The 15,672-nt window shown below is 38.1% G+C and overlaps 1 protein-coding gene across 4 annotated transcripts in view; it reads left to right on the top strand.

Moving 5' to 3' along the window:
- LOC104259201 (potassium voltage-gated channel subfamily KQT member 1) overlaps positions 1–15,672 on the top strand; it is a 508,020-nt gene that overhangs the window by 284,595 nt on the left and 207,753 nt on the right. For all 4 annotated transcript variants that reach the window (XM_059815977.1, XM_059815978.1, XM_059815976.1 and 1 more), the window contains 3 exons: positions 3,229–3,304; positions 6,904–6,998; positions 7,991–8,031. In XM_059815977.1, the coding sequence (XP_059671960.1) occupies positions 3,229–3,304; positions 6,904–6,998; positions 7,991–8,031 (212 nt within the window). The remainder of the gene's footprint in view (positions 1–3,228; positions 3,305–6,903; positions 6,999–7,990; positions 8,032–15,672) is intronic.

The raw sequence follows: 15,672 nt of genomic DNA, 5'->3' as shown, positions 1-15,672 counted from the left end.
GTTGTTCAGGTTAAAAGATGGGAAAGTACGCCATTGTCTGTCAATAAAACTCTAATCATATTCTCTTGAGCAAAACATACACAAAAACCAACCCACCCAATAGTAACACCCCACCTCAGCATGGACCCCGTCCTTACAAGGTCTAGCAGTTAAGCTTGGTTTTATGGGTAAAGTTTTTAAACAATTTTAAATGATTTTTTTAATGTACTGGAAAGCATCTCCATGTGCGTGTGTGCCACTTTCCTCTGCTGCACAGAGGCAGGAGAGCTTGGCTGCTTTCATAGGGGCAGAGGTGTGGTCACCCACCCACCCATACTCCTATTTAAAGCAAGTGTTCAGGTCCTACTGACTTCATTTGGGAGCTAGAGCTATGACAGTAGTTAAATCTTCACTTCCATAGCAGTTAGGCACCTTAATACCTGTGAAGAACTGTCTGTTTCTGTCTTCTCTCAGTCGAAAATACCACATGGAAAGAGCGTGCAAGTATGGTGTCCACCACAACCCCCCTGGGTTGTAGTTTCGTGAGTTGCGTATCTCAAAATATCTAGAAGATTCACTGTAAGCAGCGTTGTGTTTCTATTGAGCATTACTAAAGCATGACCTAAAGCATCTCTGGCCTTTTGTTCTCTCCTGTTGTGTGCTTCTGGCATGTAACAGACTGACATCCTCGAGGCTGAAAGGGTTTTGCCTAATCCAAGGTTTTGCGCTAAAATATAACGCTTAGCAGGATAAATGTATTGGGATAGATACAGGGATAAATGTAACCTGACCAGTAATAGCTGTAATCATCCGTTCTGGACATCAGTGCTAGGAAACTATGAAAATCAGCTAAAATCTCCAAAAATGTTTCGGATGACAGTCAGCCACACTGCACAACCCGCGTCAGGAGGATAGCTCTGCTTACTGTACAGCTCAGGGAGTTTAAGTCATCTAGAGCTGCTGTGCTCCTCATAGATTTATTGAGGTAATTAAGATAACACATCCACATATCTCAGTCTATGGATTTGCACCTTTTCACGCTGTCTTTTTTCCATTAAAGCCAGGTTTCATGTATTTCTGTCCCTCAGTTTAATACTAGTGACCATCAAATCTGAACAGTAACTCACTCCTTTTTCAAAGTTTGCTCCCAATGAGATCGGTGTGAATTTTGCCAGTTGGAACAGGCCAATATCAAGTGCTTTTGAATTAAAGTTGGGTGATTTTCTTTGCTGTATTTCACAAATAAATAACTTTTCTCTCTACAAACAAGGCCTGTTCAACTGTGTATCAGGTTCCAAGAGTCAGCCTCGTGGTTTAGGACACTTAAACTTGGTAACACATTGGAAAAAGTTCTGTAGCCCTGATTTCTGCCGAAGGAGGGGAATTAGGAGGAAATTACTGCCTTGGTTTGTTTCCATGTCTGACTTCTTTAAGCTTATCTATTTGAGGCTCTTTAAACAATGCATGAACCATCTCATATGGATTTCCCTAAAAAAAACCTTCTTAAGTATATATACGAAGTCTCACACCATTTAGAGCTAGGGGATAATTTCAAGCCTTTATCTTAACTGATACACAAAGGAAGTAGGCTAAACCCTAAGCCTTAAACTGTGATTCTTTTCTGGCTATAAAAATATATATGTATTACTTGTACGGGCTGACAGACAAAGATTTCTCTATCAAGTATGTGCCATTTACAAGCAGAACGTTGTCTCCTTTCCAGTCACCAGCCACAGGAGCTCAGCTGGGGCCCTGAGTGTCAAGCTGAGAGCTTTTCTTTCACCATAATAAAGGTCCTGTAGGCTAAACTACCGAAATCCCTTTGATGGGCTTACACAAATGCAAAGATTCGTACTTAGCAATGCTGTTGATGGTATACAACAATGATGGTTCTCGAATCATGCTCACCCTGTATTGTCTGCAGTGTGTTTGCATGTGCGAGTGTATATATATGGATGTGTACATGAATATACATAGATATATGAAGTGTGAGGGTATATGCAGTAGACACACCTGAGGTTCACACATATTTGTGCATGTATTTACTATTAAACTGGGACTTGAAATAGAAAGATCAAGAAAAAGCTGCTGAAAGTTTGTTTTATAAACCCTGTTCCTGCGGCATCTCACCCAACCAGAAGCAATAATTTTATCAAAGAGAAATTATAAAAATGAAAAACGATGCTAGTTCTTAAATACAGTCCCTGTTTGTTTAGCTTGTATTTACTTCACTTTGAAATAATACATTGTAATCTTTCCACTTTTTAAAGACTTTATCTCTAACTGTGGTATCCAAGTAGGTGGCCTAGCCAATACTTCCTTTTTCCCAGTCAGATACACTGGGAAGAGGCAGCAGATTGTGTTTTCAGGAGACTTGAGAAACTTGCTGGCAAGCTTTCCTAGGGTTATCATCACATGTCAAAGATGATGTCTGTATAGAACATAGATTTCCTCACAATTGCGGCTTCCTTGGAAGGAAAATTTTGTTTTCTTTAGTTCACTCATTTTGAATGAATGAAGTAGTCCATGGGGAAGGAGTCAGTCCTTAAATAAAATGCTTGTTCTTATAATTACCATATTCCTGCTTCCTTTCTGCCCTTCCAAAATTCACCATAAATAAGAGGGTGTGGTAATTAACTGCCAGCCAAGTGGCACAATTAATGTTCTGCAAATACAGTGAAGTGATATTGCTAAGTTATAATATGTCCACTTCTGTGTTTGGATATCAATACAGACAGCCACATGAACACACACACACACACACAAGTGTGCCGAGAGGGTGTGTTGTGTTAATTTTTTTTTTTTTCAATTTTTCTTCCCTCCCTAGAGAATTCAAAGTGCTTTTTAAAGGACTTAATTTCTGTGCAATAGAGCTCATGGGCAAACAATAAATGCAAAATAAGGAATGCAGGCATGGTTCTAAAGACATTTCACATTCTTCAAACTGATGCCAGTTGTATGCACTGACAGTAATCCTGTCTAATCCCCCCCACATATATTATCTTTGTACACCTGCTTTTATTGTCTCAGTTGTCACTTTTTTATACTTAGAACCACAATATACAAGAGGGTAAAGCAATAGAACAACATACACATGCACACACAGTGTGTTATGCTTAATTTTTTCATTGTAGACATAAAATGTATTTATAGATTTTTGTGTTTAGAGTCAACGTCTTCCATTAAGATATTTTTCCTACTTTTTTTCCCCCCCCACTGGTGCATGTCTGTGTTTGTCTTTTTTGGCAGATTAACTGAAGCACATCGAACAGCTGTAAAAGTCATCAGGAGAATGCAGTATTTTGTAGCCAGAAGAAAATTTCAGGTAAGCAGCACCATTAAACATAAGTACAATTTGTAAGCTTAAGTATATGACATTGGAAGTGCTCGGAGAGTGAACTTGTCCTTGTGCATGCGGTTGTAATAAGTCAAATGTGCTGTTTAGGCTCTCGGCCTCATACTTACCTTATGTGGTTTTTTTCATAGAGTGGGCAAAACTATCAACTATCCATGGGGATAGTACGGTATGAAAACCTTTTGAATTTGTGGAGTCAGCATAGTTATTTTTCACTTCTCTTTTTTATTGCATTTGGTTTGTTTGGGTTCTGTTTGTTTTACTATACTGACCAATATATGAACTACTTACCCATCTACTAGAAGAAGTGAAGAAAAGACTCTGTTGGAGTGTCTGCTAAAATGCTGTTACTGTCTATACTGATCATCTAACGACTGGTTAGAGAATGTTCAACTAATTGTGTGCTATGTATGGCTGACAGATCAATAGACCTTACTGATGAGTACTATGCTGTGTAAAGTTGCTTTCACATTTGTGGCCCGCATTTCCAAATTTGTCTCCCAGAATGGGACATTATAGAAAGGCTGTATTTTAGAAAATTGTGGAGCATCTGCCCTCTGGAAATTTGCTGTCTTTATGAAGTCTTAAGTTAAATTTCTCAATCAGGTTACAAAGTGCTCAAACTAAATGTGCTGCATGGGACAAACTGCCTTACTTTGACTGCTTACTAAGGCCCATTATAATAAAATCTGTTTGGAATGTGATTCTGGTATCATCATTCTCATCACCCATGTGCTGGTGATGCCATGGAAATGAATAATTAACTTCTGGCCTGATTTTCAAAGCCCCTGTTATTTCCATCTGAAGGTTCATGCTTTTTTGTCTAAGAGGGTCTACTGCAAGTTAATCAACTTTCATAATCCTTTTGAAGAGGTTTTAAAAAGATAAAGCAAAAACCTAAATTTCAAGCAAGTTTGATTAGAGCTGAGCACTTAATTGCCAGGGATAGAAGTCTGAGATAAGCTCACAGCACTCAGAAGACTCTGAATTAGGGCAGACAGAATAGCACATGCATTTCGCAAGCTCATGCAGAAATCTATCTCCAGATGACCTTACCTTATGAAAGAAGACTAAGAGAAGACAGTTTGTTAAACTCGGCAAACAACAGGAGAGCAGGTTTATTTTATAAATACGCCAGAGAGAGAAATGCTATGGGAAATTTAAAAAAAAAAAAAGAAAGAAAGAAAATTAAAGACACTGTTCCTGGAAAATAAAATCAGTATATAAATGAGTTAGGATAAAAATCAGGATATTTCAAACCACCAGAGACCTAAAGTTCTGGAGCTGTTAGCCAATAGCAGTCATGTCAAACCTTAAACACCAAACTTGATCAGTCTATGGAGAGGATTCTGTGAGTTGGTGTTAGTGAGAGGGAAGAAGGGGAAGGAATTCTCTTCTGGTTTTTTTCTTTCGTGGGACTGTGAAATATAGCTTATAAGACTCCCCATGCTAATTAGATTTTGGAAGTTCAAAGCTGGGTAATATTATTTTGAGTTTTGCATTAGGAGCTGTAAGCACGCTGGGTGTAGAATGCTGAGCCCAAATGGACAGGATTTGGGATTATGGACAGAAAGAAAGTTAAAGACCTTCTTCAAGTTCTGCATTTACCAAACCTCCCTGGAAGCCCAGTACCTCCCGCCTTGAGCTGTATTGTACCAGCATTTCCTAATAAAAACATGATAAAAGCTTGTGCCAAAGTTTGGCAGGATATAAGATGCTCAGATCTAAAGCTTTATGGGAAAAGAGAAGAGAAAGTTGGTGAAAGCTGGAAGGATATTTTTGCTATGCTTTCAAGAGAGCTCGGGCAGACTGCAGCGTACTGTACTTTGCAACTATGGGATTCAGAGCTGCTGATTTGGTAAAAGGGGTAATGGATAGAGGACTTTTTTTGAGGGAGAAAAGAAATTTCATTGGAAAGGAGTAGAATTAATTATGCACATAGTAGCCCATGGGGGAGACGGGAGGGAGGTGGGGAAAAAATCCCCAGCACATCTAGGCTCTGCGCCATGCATCGTGTTTAAATAGAGAGTGTCCAAAGGAAAGGATAGAGGATTTAGCCAAAATGCTCTCAAAGCACCCCCGCTAGTCAATCTAAAGAGTGATACTGGCACTGTTTCTCTGGGTGAAGACAATAGGCTGCTTTTCTGGCCAGAAATAGTGATGTGTCAGCGTCTGCAAAATGTGAAGCTGGGGACGGCAAAAAAAAAAAAAAAAGGCGATAAACTGAAAGCTGAAACCTCCCTCCCCCGCAAAGTATCTCTTCTCACAAACGCACGCAAATGTACATGCACACTACCAAAGCCATGAACTCTTCTGAAAGCAATAATGCAGGTAAGTGCTGACGGCTGAGTGCAAGGAAGGCGTTTTATCACGAAGAGCTTTTGCTTCTTCATTCATTTCACAGGATTTGTTTCCATTCCAGTTCCATGCTTTCATTTGAAATTTCTAGGATCCTGTGGCTGCTTTCCAAGCATGACTCCAGCACATACTGTAGGTGTTCAATGCATGTGTGCAGTGGTGCATGCTAATGGCTCTGGCTGAAGCTGTGACAGAGTGGAAACAGACAACAGGATGACTAATGAGCTGTTTTCAGTAATTTCCAATTACTAGATTTGCAGTTTACCTTTCTTTTTTTTCTTCTTTTCTTGAGTCAGAGCCAAAAAGGAGACATCTTGCCCTACATTTCCCATAGGGTTTGGTATGGCTCTGAAAACGCTGAAATTTTCAAAAGGACACCGTTTGCATTTATTCCGGCACGCACACACACACACGTTGATTTTACTTGATAAAATTTTGCCATGCTGCGCTTTTTATAATCACATAGCTTTAGGCAAATTCTCCAGACTTGTTTCAAAACTCTGCCTTACTTATAGCAAGAAACCAGAGCTCAGCAGAAGCATCTGGATTCTCATTAGAATGGGAATAAAGCTGGGCAGATGGCAGTTTTTTAGCCCTCTTGCATTTTTTATCTGTCCTTTTTTATTTATTTGAATTGCATCTTTTTTCTGACCTCGTAGGTATCATTAAAGATGGAGAAGCACAAAGTCTACGTGCAGCAGTCTTCAGACTTATGCAAAGCAACTGCCCTCCCAGTTACTTAAGCAATGATATTTCTGTCACCAGACATCTTCAGTCTTTAGAAGCATTTGATTCTGGGTCCAAGTGTTATGAATTGGGCCCATCTCTGTGGTTCAGTCCTCTGACATTGTGATTTAACATGTGGTTTTGGAATGAGCCAAGAGATATCACGCATGATAGTCTCAGTTAAATTATATATCTTGGTTTTGTGGTTTTTAAATGCACTGTGAAGGTCTAATATTTTGCTCAGTATGAAGTAACATGAAGACATGACTCTAACTGACAGTAATGGGAATCATTTGGCTCCATCTCCACAATAAATATGCACTCCTACAATGCCTACATATTTTTTATTCATTGCAACAACCGTTGCAAAATGGCAAGCAAATAACCTCTGGAAGATAAAAAAAATAGAATGAAGGCCTGTCTAAAATAAAAATCACGTTTAAACTATACTTACCTTTCAATCTCATGTATGACTCCTTTCACAGCAAGCTCGGAAACCATATGACGTACGCGATGTGATTGAACAGTACTCACAAGGACACCTCAATATGATGGTTCGGATAAAAGAACTTCAAAGAAGGTAGGCCCTGTCTGCCTCATGAAATATTTGATTTCTCTGGTGCCAGCTGGCTTTAGGAGAGATGTGTACTTAATGAACAGTAATTGTCCAAAATTGCAAGCACAACAGGGAGCACAATATCTAGAGGATTTAACTTGGAGTCATTTTTAACCCTTTTATGACCAAGTTTACAATTATCCTTTATCCTCCTCTCCTCCTCCAAGTGAAATTAAAAGAAATTAAGGTGCATACTGTGAAGTTTATAGTATGAAGCAAGCTTTTCTGCCCTCTTTGTAGAAAAGGAAAGCTTTTCAAATAATGATTTACCTTTCTGTCCCCTCTCTGTGGTTCTCCACAAGTGAGAGAAATCTGGTTTGCTTGCGCTCCCCTCTCTATCTGGAACTTTTCCCTTCCCACATTCCTCCATGCACATGCTTTCTCCAAGTTTGGGGATTGCAGCTGAAATATTTTGCCACAAAACTATTCTCTTCTGTTTCAGCACAAAGTGCTTTTCTCTTTACAAATGAACACTGCAGACTGGGACACCAGAGTGAGCTCCTCTGGTCCTTAAATGAAATGAAAAAAAAAAAATCCTATTGAATGGAATCTACTGTGTCAACATGTATAGATATTAAATCCGCCTGCATGAGATTCAAGGAATAGTTGCAAATGTTATTAAGAAGCCATTCTGTTTGTATAGTCTTTGTTATTAGATTACATATGACACAGGAGAACTATGTTTTAGTTACAACATGAAAGTCTAAGAAATAAGATATTAGTACTCACGAAAATAACAATAATAATTTGGTTTGATTTTGGAAAAAAACTCTAAAGAATGAAACTGCTGGCTGTACGTGCAGAAAATCATGCTAGTCTTATGTTTTTACTTGCTTTGGTTTAGGTTTAAAGCTACTGTAAATTCTCATGTAAATTATGCTCCTAAGCTTTTCCTAGCAACAGAGTTTAAGTTGCTTGGTAATTGCACTGCTGGTAATTCTCTGTTTGCTTTTCAGATTGGACCATTCCTTGGGAAAGCCAGGCCTTTTCCTCCCAGGTATAGTGACTGCATTTTATGAAAAATTATTAGCTTCATAACTTTGTGAAAATACCCATGGCAACAGTAATATGGATTTATAATCCAACCAATTATGCCTGAATATATAATTCTGTTAATAAGCCCTGGAACGACTGTGGAAAGAGAAATACCTTGCATTCAGGTGGTAGTGGAGTAAAAGGAAATTAAGGATAAACGTTAAAAATGTGTATCAGTGCACAATGAGTTGGAAACATATTGCTGGAAATTTTTCCACAAAAATATTCTTTCTAAATCTTTTGTGCTGGGGTTAGAATGTATGTTGGTTCCACTTTAAAAGATTTCTTCCTTTCTGAACAACCTGTGAATTTCAGTTTTGGAAAGCTCAGAGGAAGATCAAGGGTATCATTCAGGAAGAACTGGGATAGCCTTGAAAGCTAGAGCGATAGAAGTGGTCCGAAACTCAATCATAAAAAATGCAAGATCAGGCACGGGGAAACTGATAAAAAAAATTCCTACGTGCGAATAGTGGTGAAGAGTCTGGCATGTCTGAGAAAAAGAAGTGCCTGGTCTGCTAATGAATTGTAAGCAAATGCCAACTGAATGTAAGAAAATGATGTGATATATCCATGAAAAAATTAGTCTGATCCTAGGATCAGGAGAGAAGTTTTTACAGGGAAGTATACATGTCTCTGCACATGACTCAGGTAAGGCCTTATGTGGCATATTGTGCAAAAATTTGATTCCACATCTTTAGGAAAGACTAACTGCAACAAAAACGGGGAAGAAATACTAGGTTGTCTACGGAAAAGGAGAACGTATTCTATTTGTGGGAAACAGAAGTTTGGTCTTTTTAATCTAGCAAAACAAAGGGCTGGAAAGGGTTGTCTGTTAATTCTGCAAGAGGACTAATTACCTGTGAGGCAAAAGAAATATGTAAGGGAAAGGACAGTGCAAGCAGAAGAACAAATGTTTGTGAACTGGCCATATAAATACATTTAAGCTCAAAATGTATGGCCAGGAGGAAAGTCCCTGGCCACACACAGTGGTGAGATTCTGGGAAAACCTTGTGGTGGGAATCATGGAGATCAAGAACCTGAGTGCTTGTATGGGAAGGGCTGAAAGAAGTGTTTGGTTTTTATCACAAGAGATTGACTTCAAATTTCCAGAGGTCTCATCTCATTCTCTGTCCCTACGAGCTCAAAAGTGACTTAGGAACTGAAGTCCCGTACCCCAAGTGACTGTGAGCACTCATGGGCACAAGTGTAACTGAGAGTGCCAAAGTTATTTCAGAGCCATTGAAAAATGCTGTATTATCAGTGGTTAAAATGTTTTATACTATCAGAATGAGGAGCGTCTCTCAAAACACATTTTTAACATCTGATTGCTGCAGAAGACTCAGTAGTACAATCCTCTCTCTCTGTAGCTGAGCTGGTTTTGGACCACAGGAAAGTAATCCGTCAGATTGAATACATCTATAAATATTTATGCTTGGGAATTCATTCCACAATGTGCAAGCTAAATTTATGGAAAAACTTTGTTTACTTCTAAGAATGTATTACTTTATTTCAAATACAGCATTACCAAATTAGAACTGTAAGTTGTGCTCAAAAAGACGAGTGTTAGAGGCACTTTTCATTAAACAGCTTCTTGTTTCAGAGGTGAGGAATAATTAGAAGTGTTGGCTGCAAAGAAGCTAAATGTGAAATAATGTTCTGAGAAGTTTGGGAAGCTGAAGATGTTTGGGAAGTTTAGTCTCACTAAATCTTGGGTCAAAAGGGTCATAGCAACCGTTGGGAGAATCTTAGGTGGGTCCATGGATTTCAACAAGTGTTGAAGCGTTGAAAAGAGTCTAAAGTACTGAGGAAGAGCTGTGGGGTTGTGTCCATCATTGATTCAGTCCTGGGCACCTCACATGCAAAGCCTACACCAGAACATTGGACAACAGAAGCAATGTGAATGATCTACTTGTAGGCCTGAGGTTACACAGCAACTTGCTGTACCAGCCACATCCTGGAGAGATAGCCTGCAAATACAGCCCCAGATGATTAAGGGGGGGGGGGGGGGGGGAAGGTTCAAGTCAAAATCCGCCACACATTTTTTATCATTCATTTTCATTTTTTATCAAAAATTCTTGCTTTGACTTAGTATGTGGAAAAAACCCACTGGCATCCAGAGGTAAGATAACTTAGGTTAGGCTCATCATCAGAATTTATGATGGATAATCTTACTGTGGAGAGCATCATAGGACTTCAGAGATATTTGGGAAAGCCATAATCTGTGCTCTGAAGAAGATTATGGCATCCGTGTCCATGCAACTAGCTTCCCTTGTTAGTCTTTTCTTGCAACATCACTGCTCAATAGCTGCTTTGAGACAGCTCTTAGGTGCAAAAGCATGGTGGCCCTGCTAAGAACGATGTCTGCCTCCACAGCATGCCAACTCTACAAAGTCATACCTCTTGCAAAGATATATGGCTCTGCCCTCAGCTGGACTGAATATATACTGACTGGGAAAGGTAAAATGGTTGTTAGGGATGCAAAACCTGGTAAGCTCAGAGGGGTTTGCAAGACCAAAACCAAAAGTTATTTGATCTAATAGTTATTTTATCTAAACCCTCCACAAATCCAAAAATAGGTAAGTGGTTCCAGATAAATGGTGTGCAGAACTAAAACTAGGATTAGTTTGTGATTAGTCCCAGTATTATCCAACCTGCCAATAATCAAGTGACGAATAGTGTTGAGTGGTTATAGTATTGGTCTGTTTTGGGTGGAAATAGACTGTTCCATGTCCTCCTCTGGAAAAAGAGTTCTTCCTGAGTTTTCATCAGAATGGATGGCTTATTCTACATTGAAAATGTATTTTCAATATGATATTTTTCCAGTTCAAAGGCATTGCTAGAAACCTCATTTGTAAACAATATGGGTGTTTCCTCCAGACTGTGTTATTTTTGTATTGATGGCAAGAAAAAGAGAAATGACAATGCAAAGAAAATTAAACCGCCAAGGAGAAAAACATGAGAAGAATTTTCCTTTCCAGCTCCTTTTTTTTTTTTTTCTGTTTTATTATACTCCCAGTCAAAGAATCTTAAGGTCTGATTCCAAGCCCGTTGAAATGAATGGGAGTCTTTCCAGTGACCTCAGTGGGTTTTGGATCAGGCTGTTACTCAAACCCTGTTGTCAACTTTGATAATATTATATGAAGTAATTGCAGTGTGTCTATAGTATTATTACCTTTCAAAAGTGAATGATGTCATAAAAGATCCAGAATCTGAATTCACTGGAAGCACTTATTGTTGTTTTTCAAGTTAGTTTCTCAAAGATAAAAAGCACTAAAAGCTGTGTTAAAACAAGATAAGGATACAAGAACAGAATAAAAGCCGTGCTGGGTCAGACCAGTCCTGACTCCGACGGAGCCAAAAGCAAGGTGCTTTGGGAAATGAACAACAAAAGGGCATGCATAAGCCTCTAACCTTCCTGTAAGCTTTCAGCCATTTGCAGATCAGAGGCTTCCTGACATGTTTTCTGTGTATTTAGTAGTCCTAACTGGTTTGTCCTCAACAAGCTTGCCTAGTTTCCCCTGTAAAATTTAAATATCTGCAATATTTTGTGACAAGAATTTTCGTGATTTAAGTTTCACGTACACATATTGTGAGGAATCCTCTCTTTTTGTTTGTTTTGGCCTTGGCATCTACTAGCTGTCTTTGAAATTCTTAGTATCATGAGCAGATTTAAAAACATTAAGATAATGAATAAATTTTCCAAAGACTTGAATCCCATTTTTATGAGTATACCCGGAAAACCGTGTCTTAGTTTCATTGAAAGCCTGTCTGTGTTGCAGGTAACGCAATTTTGTGAGATGAAACAAAGATTCCTGTAAATGTAAACAAACCCCTTAATAATTGAAAGTGTTGATATAGAGGAAAAGCACATGTTAATAAAATTTATTGAATTAACAAAGCAGGCACTTATGTAATGATACAAATAAGAAGAGTGTAATACTTGACCTTCACTACTGATGGAGTTAATTGCTTTTGAATGCCATTTTTGAGACTTACTGTAGCTTTTCAGGGGCAAAGGTGAAGAATAATGCCAAGGTAAAACAAAAGATCCAGTGTTTGGGTTCAGAAAAGTAGGCAAAATGCTGATGTTTATCTGAAGTTCATCTGAACCTCTTGGGTCTGCATAACACAGGTGGGAATCCCTGGAGAAAAAGGCTTTCTTGTGAAATATTGACAGTTCCGTTGTTTGCTTTTTTTTCCATTAAATGCCACCTAAGCTTTCTGATGCTATTTCCTTTCCAGCTGTTAAGAAGAAATTGTGTCACAATATCTTTTAAAGCATAATAAATATGCTTAGTTTAATTTTTATCTTTTTAAGTCAATTAATATTTGAAATGAGAGATACCATATTTCTGCAGGAACTGATTTATTCCACTCTTCCTGGAGACAAAATCCATGGGAACTTGGTCAAAAATAAATCCATTTAGGACATTTTCTGTAGCTGTCAGGTGTTCACAATCTTGTCTCTGAAAATTAATTTCATGACTGGGGTTGATTTACCTCAATGCATAAGAGCCAGCAGAAATATCACATATATCCTACTTCAATGGCTGGGAAACTGCAGCTAAATTACTGTTCATCCCAGTCCTCTGAACAGTGTTGAATCACATTCTTAATAAAAAGCTAATAAAGAAGCTTGCATTTTGTTTTGGATTTGGTATATTAGTTGTTTTATACAGAGTATATTGATAGTGTGTCTAAATCCTGCCATCAGCACCTTCTGGAGGAAGGGCAAAAGCGTGATATAGTTCATACCAGATTCAGTGTATATGGCTTCTCTCTAATAAATTGATTATATTGTTCCTCATGAGCCACTTGAGCAAATTGTGTCATCTCAGAGGCTGGATAAATGAAGTAGGTCGGCAGACGGACCTTTTGTTTAGGACTTTTATTTGTTGAAAGGTGATTGCTCGTCTTTAACCTGGCAAGTTACTCACTGCAGCTAGATTTTTGCAAACAACTTGAAAAAGCTAGAAATTTCTACTTTCGGTGTATAACGTTGAACCTTCACCATGGAACAGTTAGCTTTATCACAAAGTTTTCTGTGTTGCAGTACAGCCTTCTAAACTAAAATATTTTGGTAGTTTGCTTTTTTAATTTTCTTTAGGCTGTCCAAGGGAAATCAGAAGTGATCTAGGATTATGTCTTACCTTTCTTTAATTTCTTCTACCTATCAGTTGTAAAAGGCTCTAGCAGACAAGAAAAGAGACTCGAGTCAAAAGTCATGATGCCTAAGGCAACTTTGTTATTTGCTATTTTATGGATCTGGGGTTTAAGAGGGAAATCCCGACTTGCATTTTCAGAAGCATGCCTGGTTTATAAACCTAAGAATCTAGATCTTGCCGTAAGCTCATCACAGTTTTCCCCACATAGAGCTTTTACAGAACTTGAACAAATACAGATCCAGAAGGCTGTAGTGGCATTGAGTTAGACAAAAGAAGGTAGTGCTATCTCTTGCGCTATCCTGCTTTCTGCAGTCCCAGTACTGAACTTGATATAATTTGTCGAGGTTTTGAGACGTCTTTAGCAATATGGAGTATCCTAATTGTCACAGTGCTCCAAGTCCTCATTTCCTGCTTAAAAAAAAGACGGCTTTCAGATAAATTTTAAAGTTTTTGAGTTAGTTCCCTTCTAGCTGTATACACTATAAAAGTAAAAATCAAGGAAGAACTCTTACTCTGCAAAAGCAGAGTAGATGATTTCCAGCTTTTATCATTTTCAGACCATCTGTCTGCGATTCATTCACTGTCCTAATGCTCCCCGTAAGTATTTTTTCTGACCAAAGGAAAAAAAAAAAAATCTATTTTCTTAAAAGTTTGGTATATTCTGATGAGATGGAGCACACTAATTGAGTAGAAAATTAAGATTATCGTGCCGTCCCTCATTTGATTTGCTCTTCTCCTCTTACTCATTTCAGGTGGTAATTGCTGTTTTTTGTAAAAGGAAACAAACTTGAATAATATGTCATTTATGTTACATGCTTCAATTTGAGTTGGGGATGGCCTTTCTTGTTTTCTCAACTGGTGTGGGGAATACCTAAAAATTTTTGATTTTTTTTACAAGAGGCATCTCTTGTTATTCACTAGAAAAAGAGATGGGCCATCTTTGTGAAAATACTAGGAAATAAATATAGGATCATGGTTTTTTGAAAGTAGTATAGTATGTATACTGAGGAAGGCAAAGAATTTCAGGGAAGAAATTTATATATTAATAAAGATGAGAAATGGACTAGATGACCCAAGAACTATCCAGTCTCCTGAAGCATAATGCCTATTGCTTAGATACTAGTGTTTTATCTGATTGAAGAAGTCTAAGTATATAAAATGATGGGTTTGTGTCACACCAACCATGTGATACAAGCTTGTTTCAAGATTATTTTTTTCTTCTGAGCTAAAATTTGCCCATATGTATTTTCATCCAGTTAGAAATAATTGTGCCTCCTATCATGATGATCATGCATGTTTCCTTTGTGTCTGTGCCTTTCACATAGGTGTATGCGGTTAGTGGATTGCTTAGCTGGTCTATCTGTTTTATTGCAGACCAACGCAAAGAACAGACAAAAGTCAATACTAAAAGAAAGTTATTTTGGATTGCAAAGCAAAGAATGTAAAAATTAAGACACTTCAGATTTATAGTAAGCCGTGCAATCTTTTCAACTATGCTAAAGCAGATAATCTCATGTAGGAAGTCTAAAATCTTCTATCTTGAAAAGACTTGAGAGAGAAAGCATAAACGTGAGATAGAAATCTAATGTACTAGAGCAATGTTATCCAAACTTCTGCCCACCCTTCTTACCACAAGGCTCTGCACATTGTCTACACACCCCATTTACTTTTAAAGATGGTCTTTATTAGAGGAAAATGCTTGTAAGTTAGAGCTGAATGCTGATTTAAATGGAGGCTAATAAGCAATGGGAAAGACCGCAGCCTTTTGTGGCTTACACAGCCTGCATGCCAATAAAGGGGTGGACATGACACAGCTACATGCACGTATATCATTCTTTTCACTTTGGCTGATAGGAGTGCCACATGCCACAAAATAGCTTCTTACTGCTTATCTGCTTCCTATTTTCTCATTTTCTGTTCCACACCACATTCAAGAATAACTAAAATAGGAAACGTTATTAACTTGTTTTGGTCATTTTGGGATGTCTTGGTGACTATATGAAGGACGTAATTAGAGCTGGTGAGGAAATTATTATTTTTTTTTTTTTTTAAATCTTATTGGAATATTTCTTCAGGTCTGGGGGGCATTTTGGTTTTAGACCTAAAGAAAAACACTACCTTACCCACTGCTGTTCAAATCACACCCCAGTTTAGAAATCCTTAAAGGCATCCTTTTTTCTGGTATATACTTTGAAAGATTATAACTATCTACAGATTTACTATCTAGAAAGTAGACTGCAGAGTTAATTATTTTGTTTAAGCAGGGATGAACACATAGATAATCTTGAGCCTCAGCTACTTATGTTTTAAGAGGTTTCTGTGGTTGTGAACTAATGAATGATGAACGGTACACGTGTATGAGCCAAGCTGTGTCATCATTTATTTTCTGTCCCCAGACAGTGTCCTTGAACAATCTCTGAATTTTCTCGCTTTATGGT

The sequence above is a fragment of the Gavia stellata genome, chromosome 4 (assembly GCF_030936135.1).
Source record: "Gavia stellata isolate bGavSte3 chromosome 4, bGavSte3.hap2, whole genome shotgun sequence".
NCBI classification, from domain to species: Eukaryota; Metazoa; Chordata; class Aves; order Gaviiformes; family Gaviidae; genus Gavia; species Gavia stellata.
The sequence above is the reverse complement of the archived record's forward strand: the minus strand, read 5'-3'. Positions and strand labels throughout refer to the sequence as shown.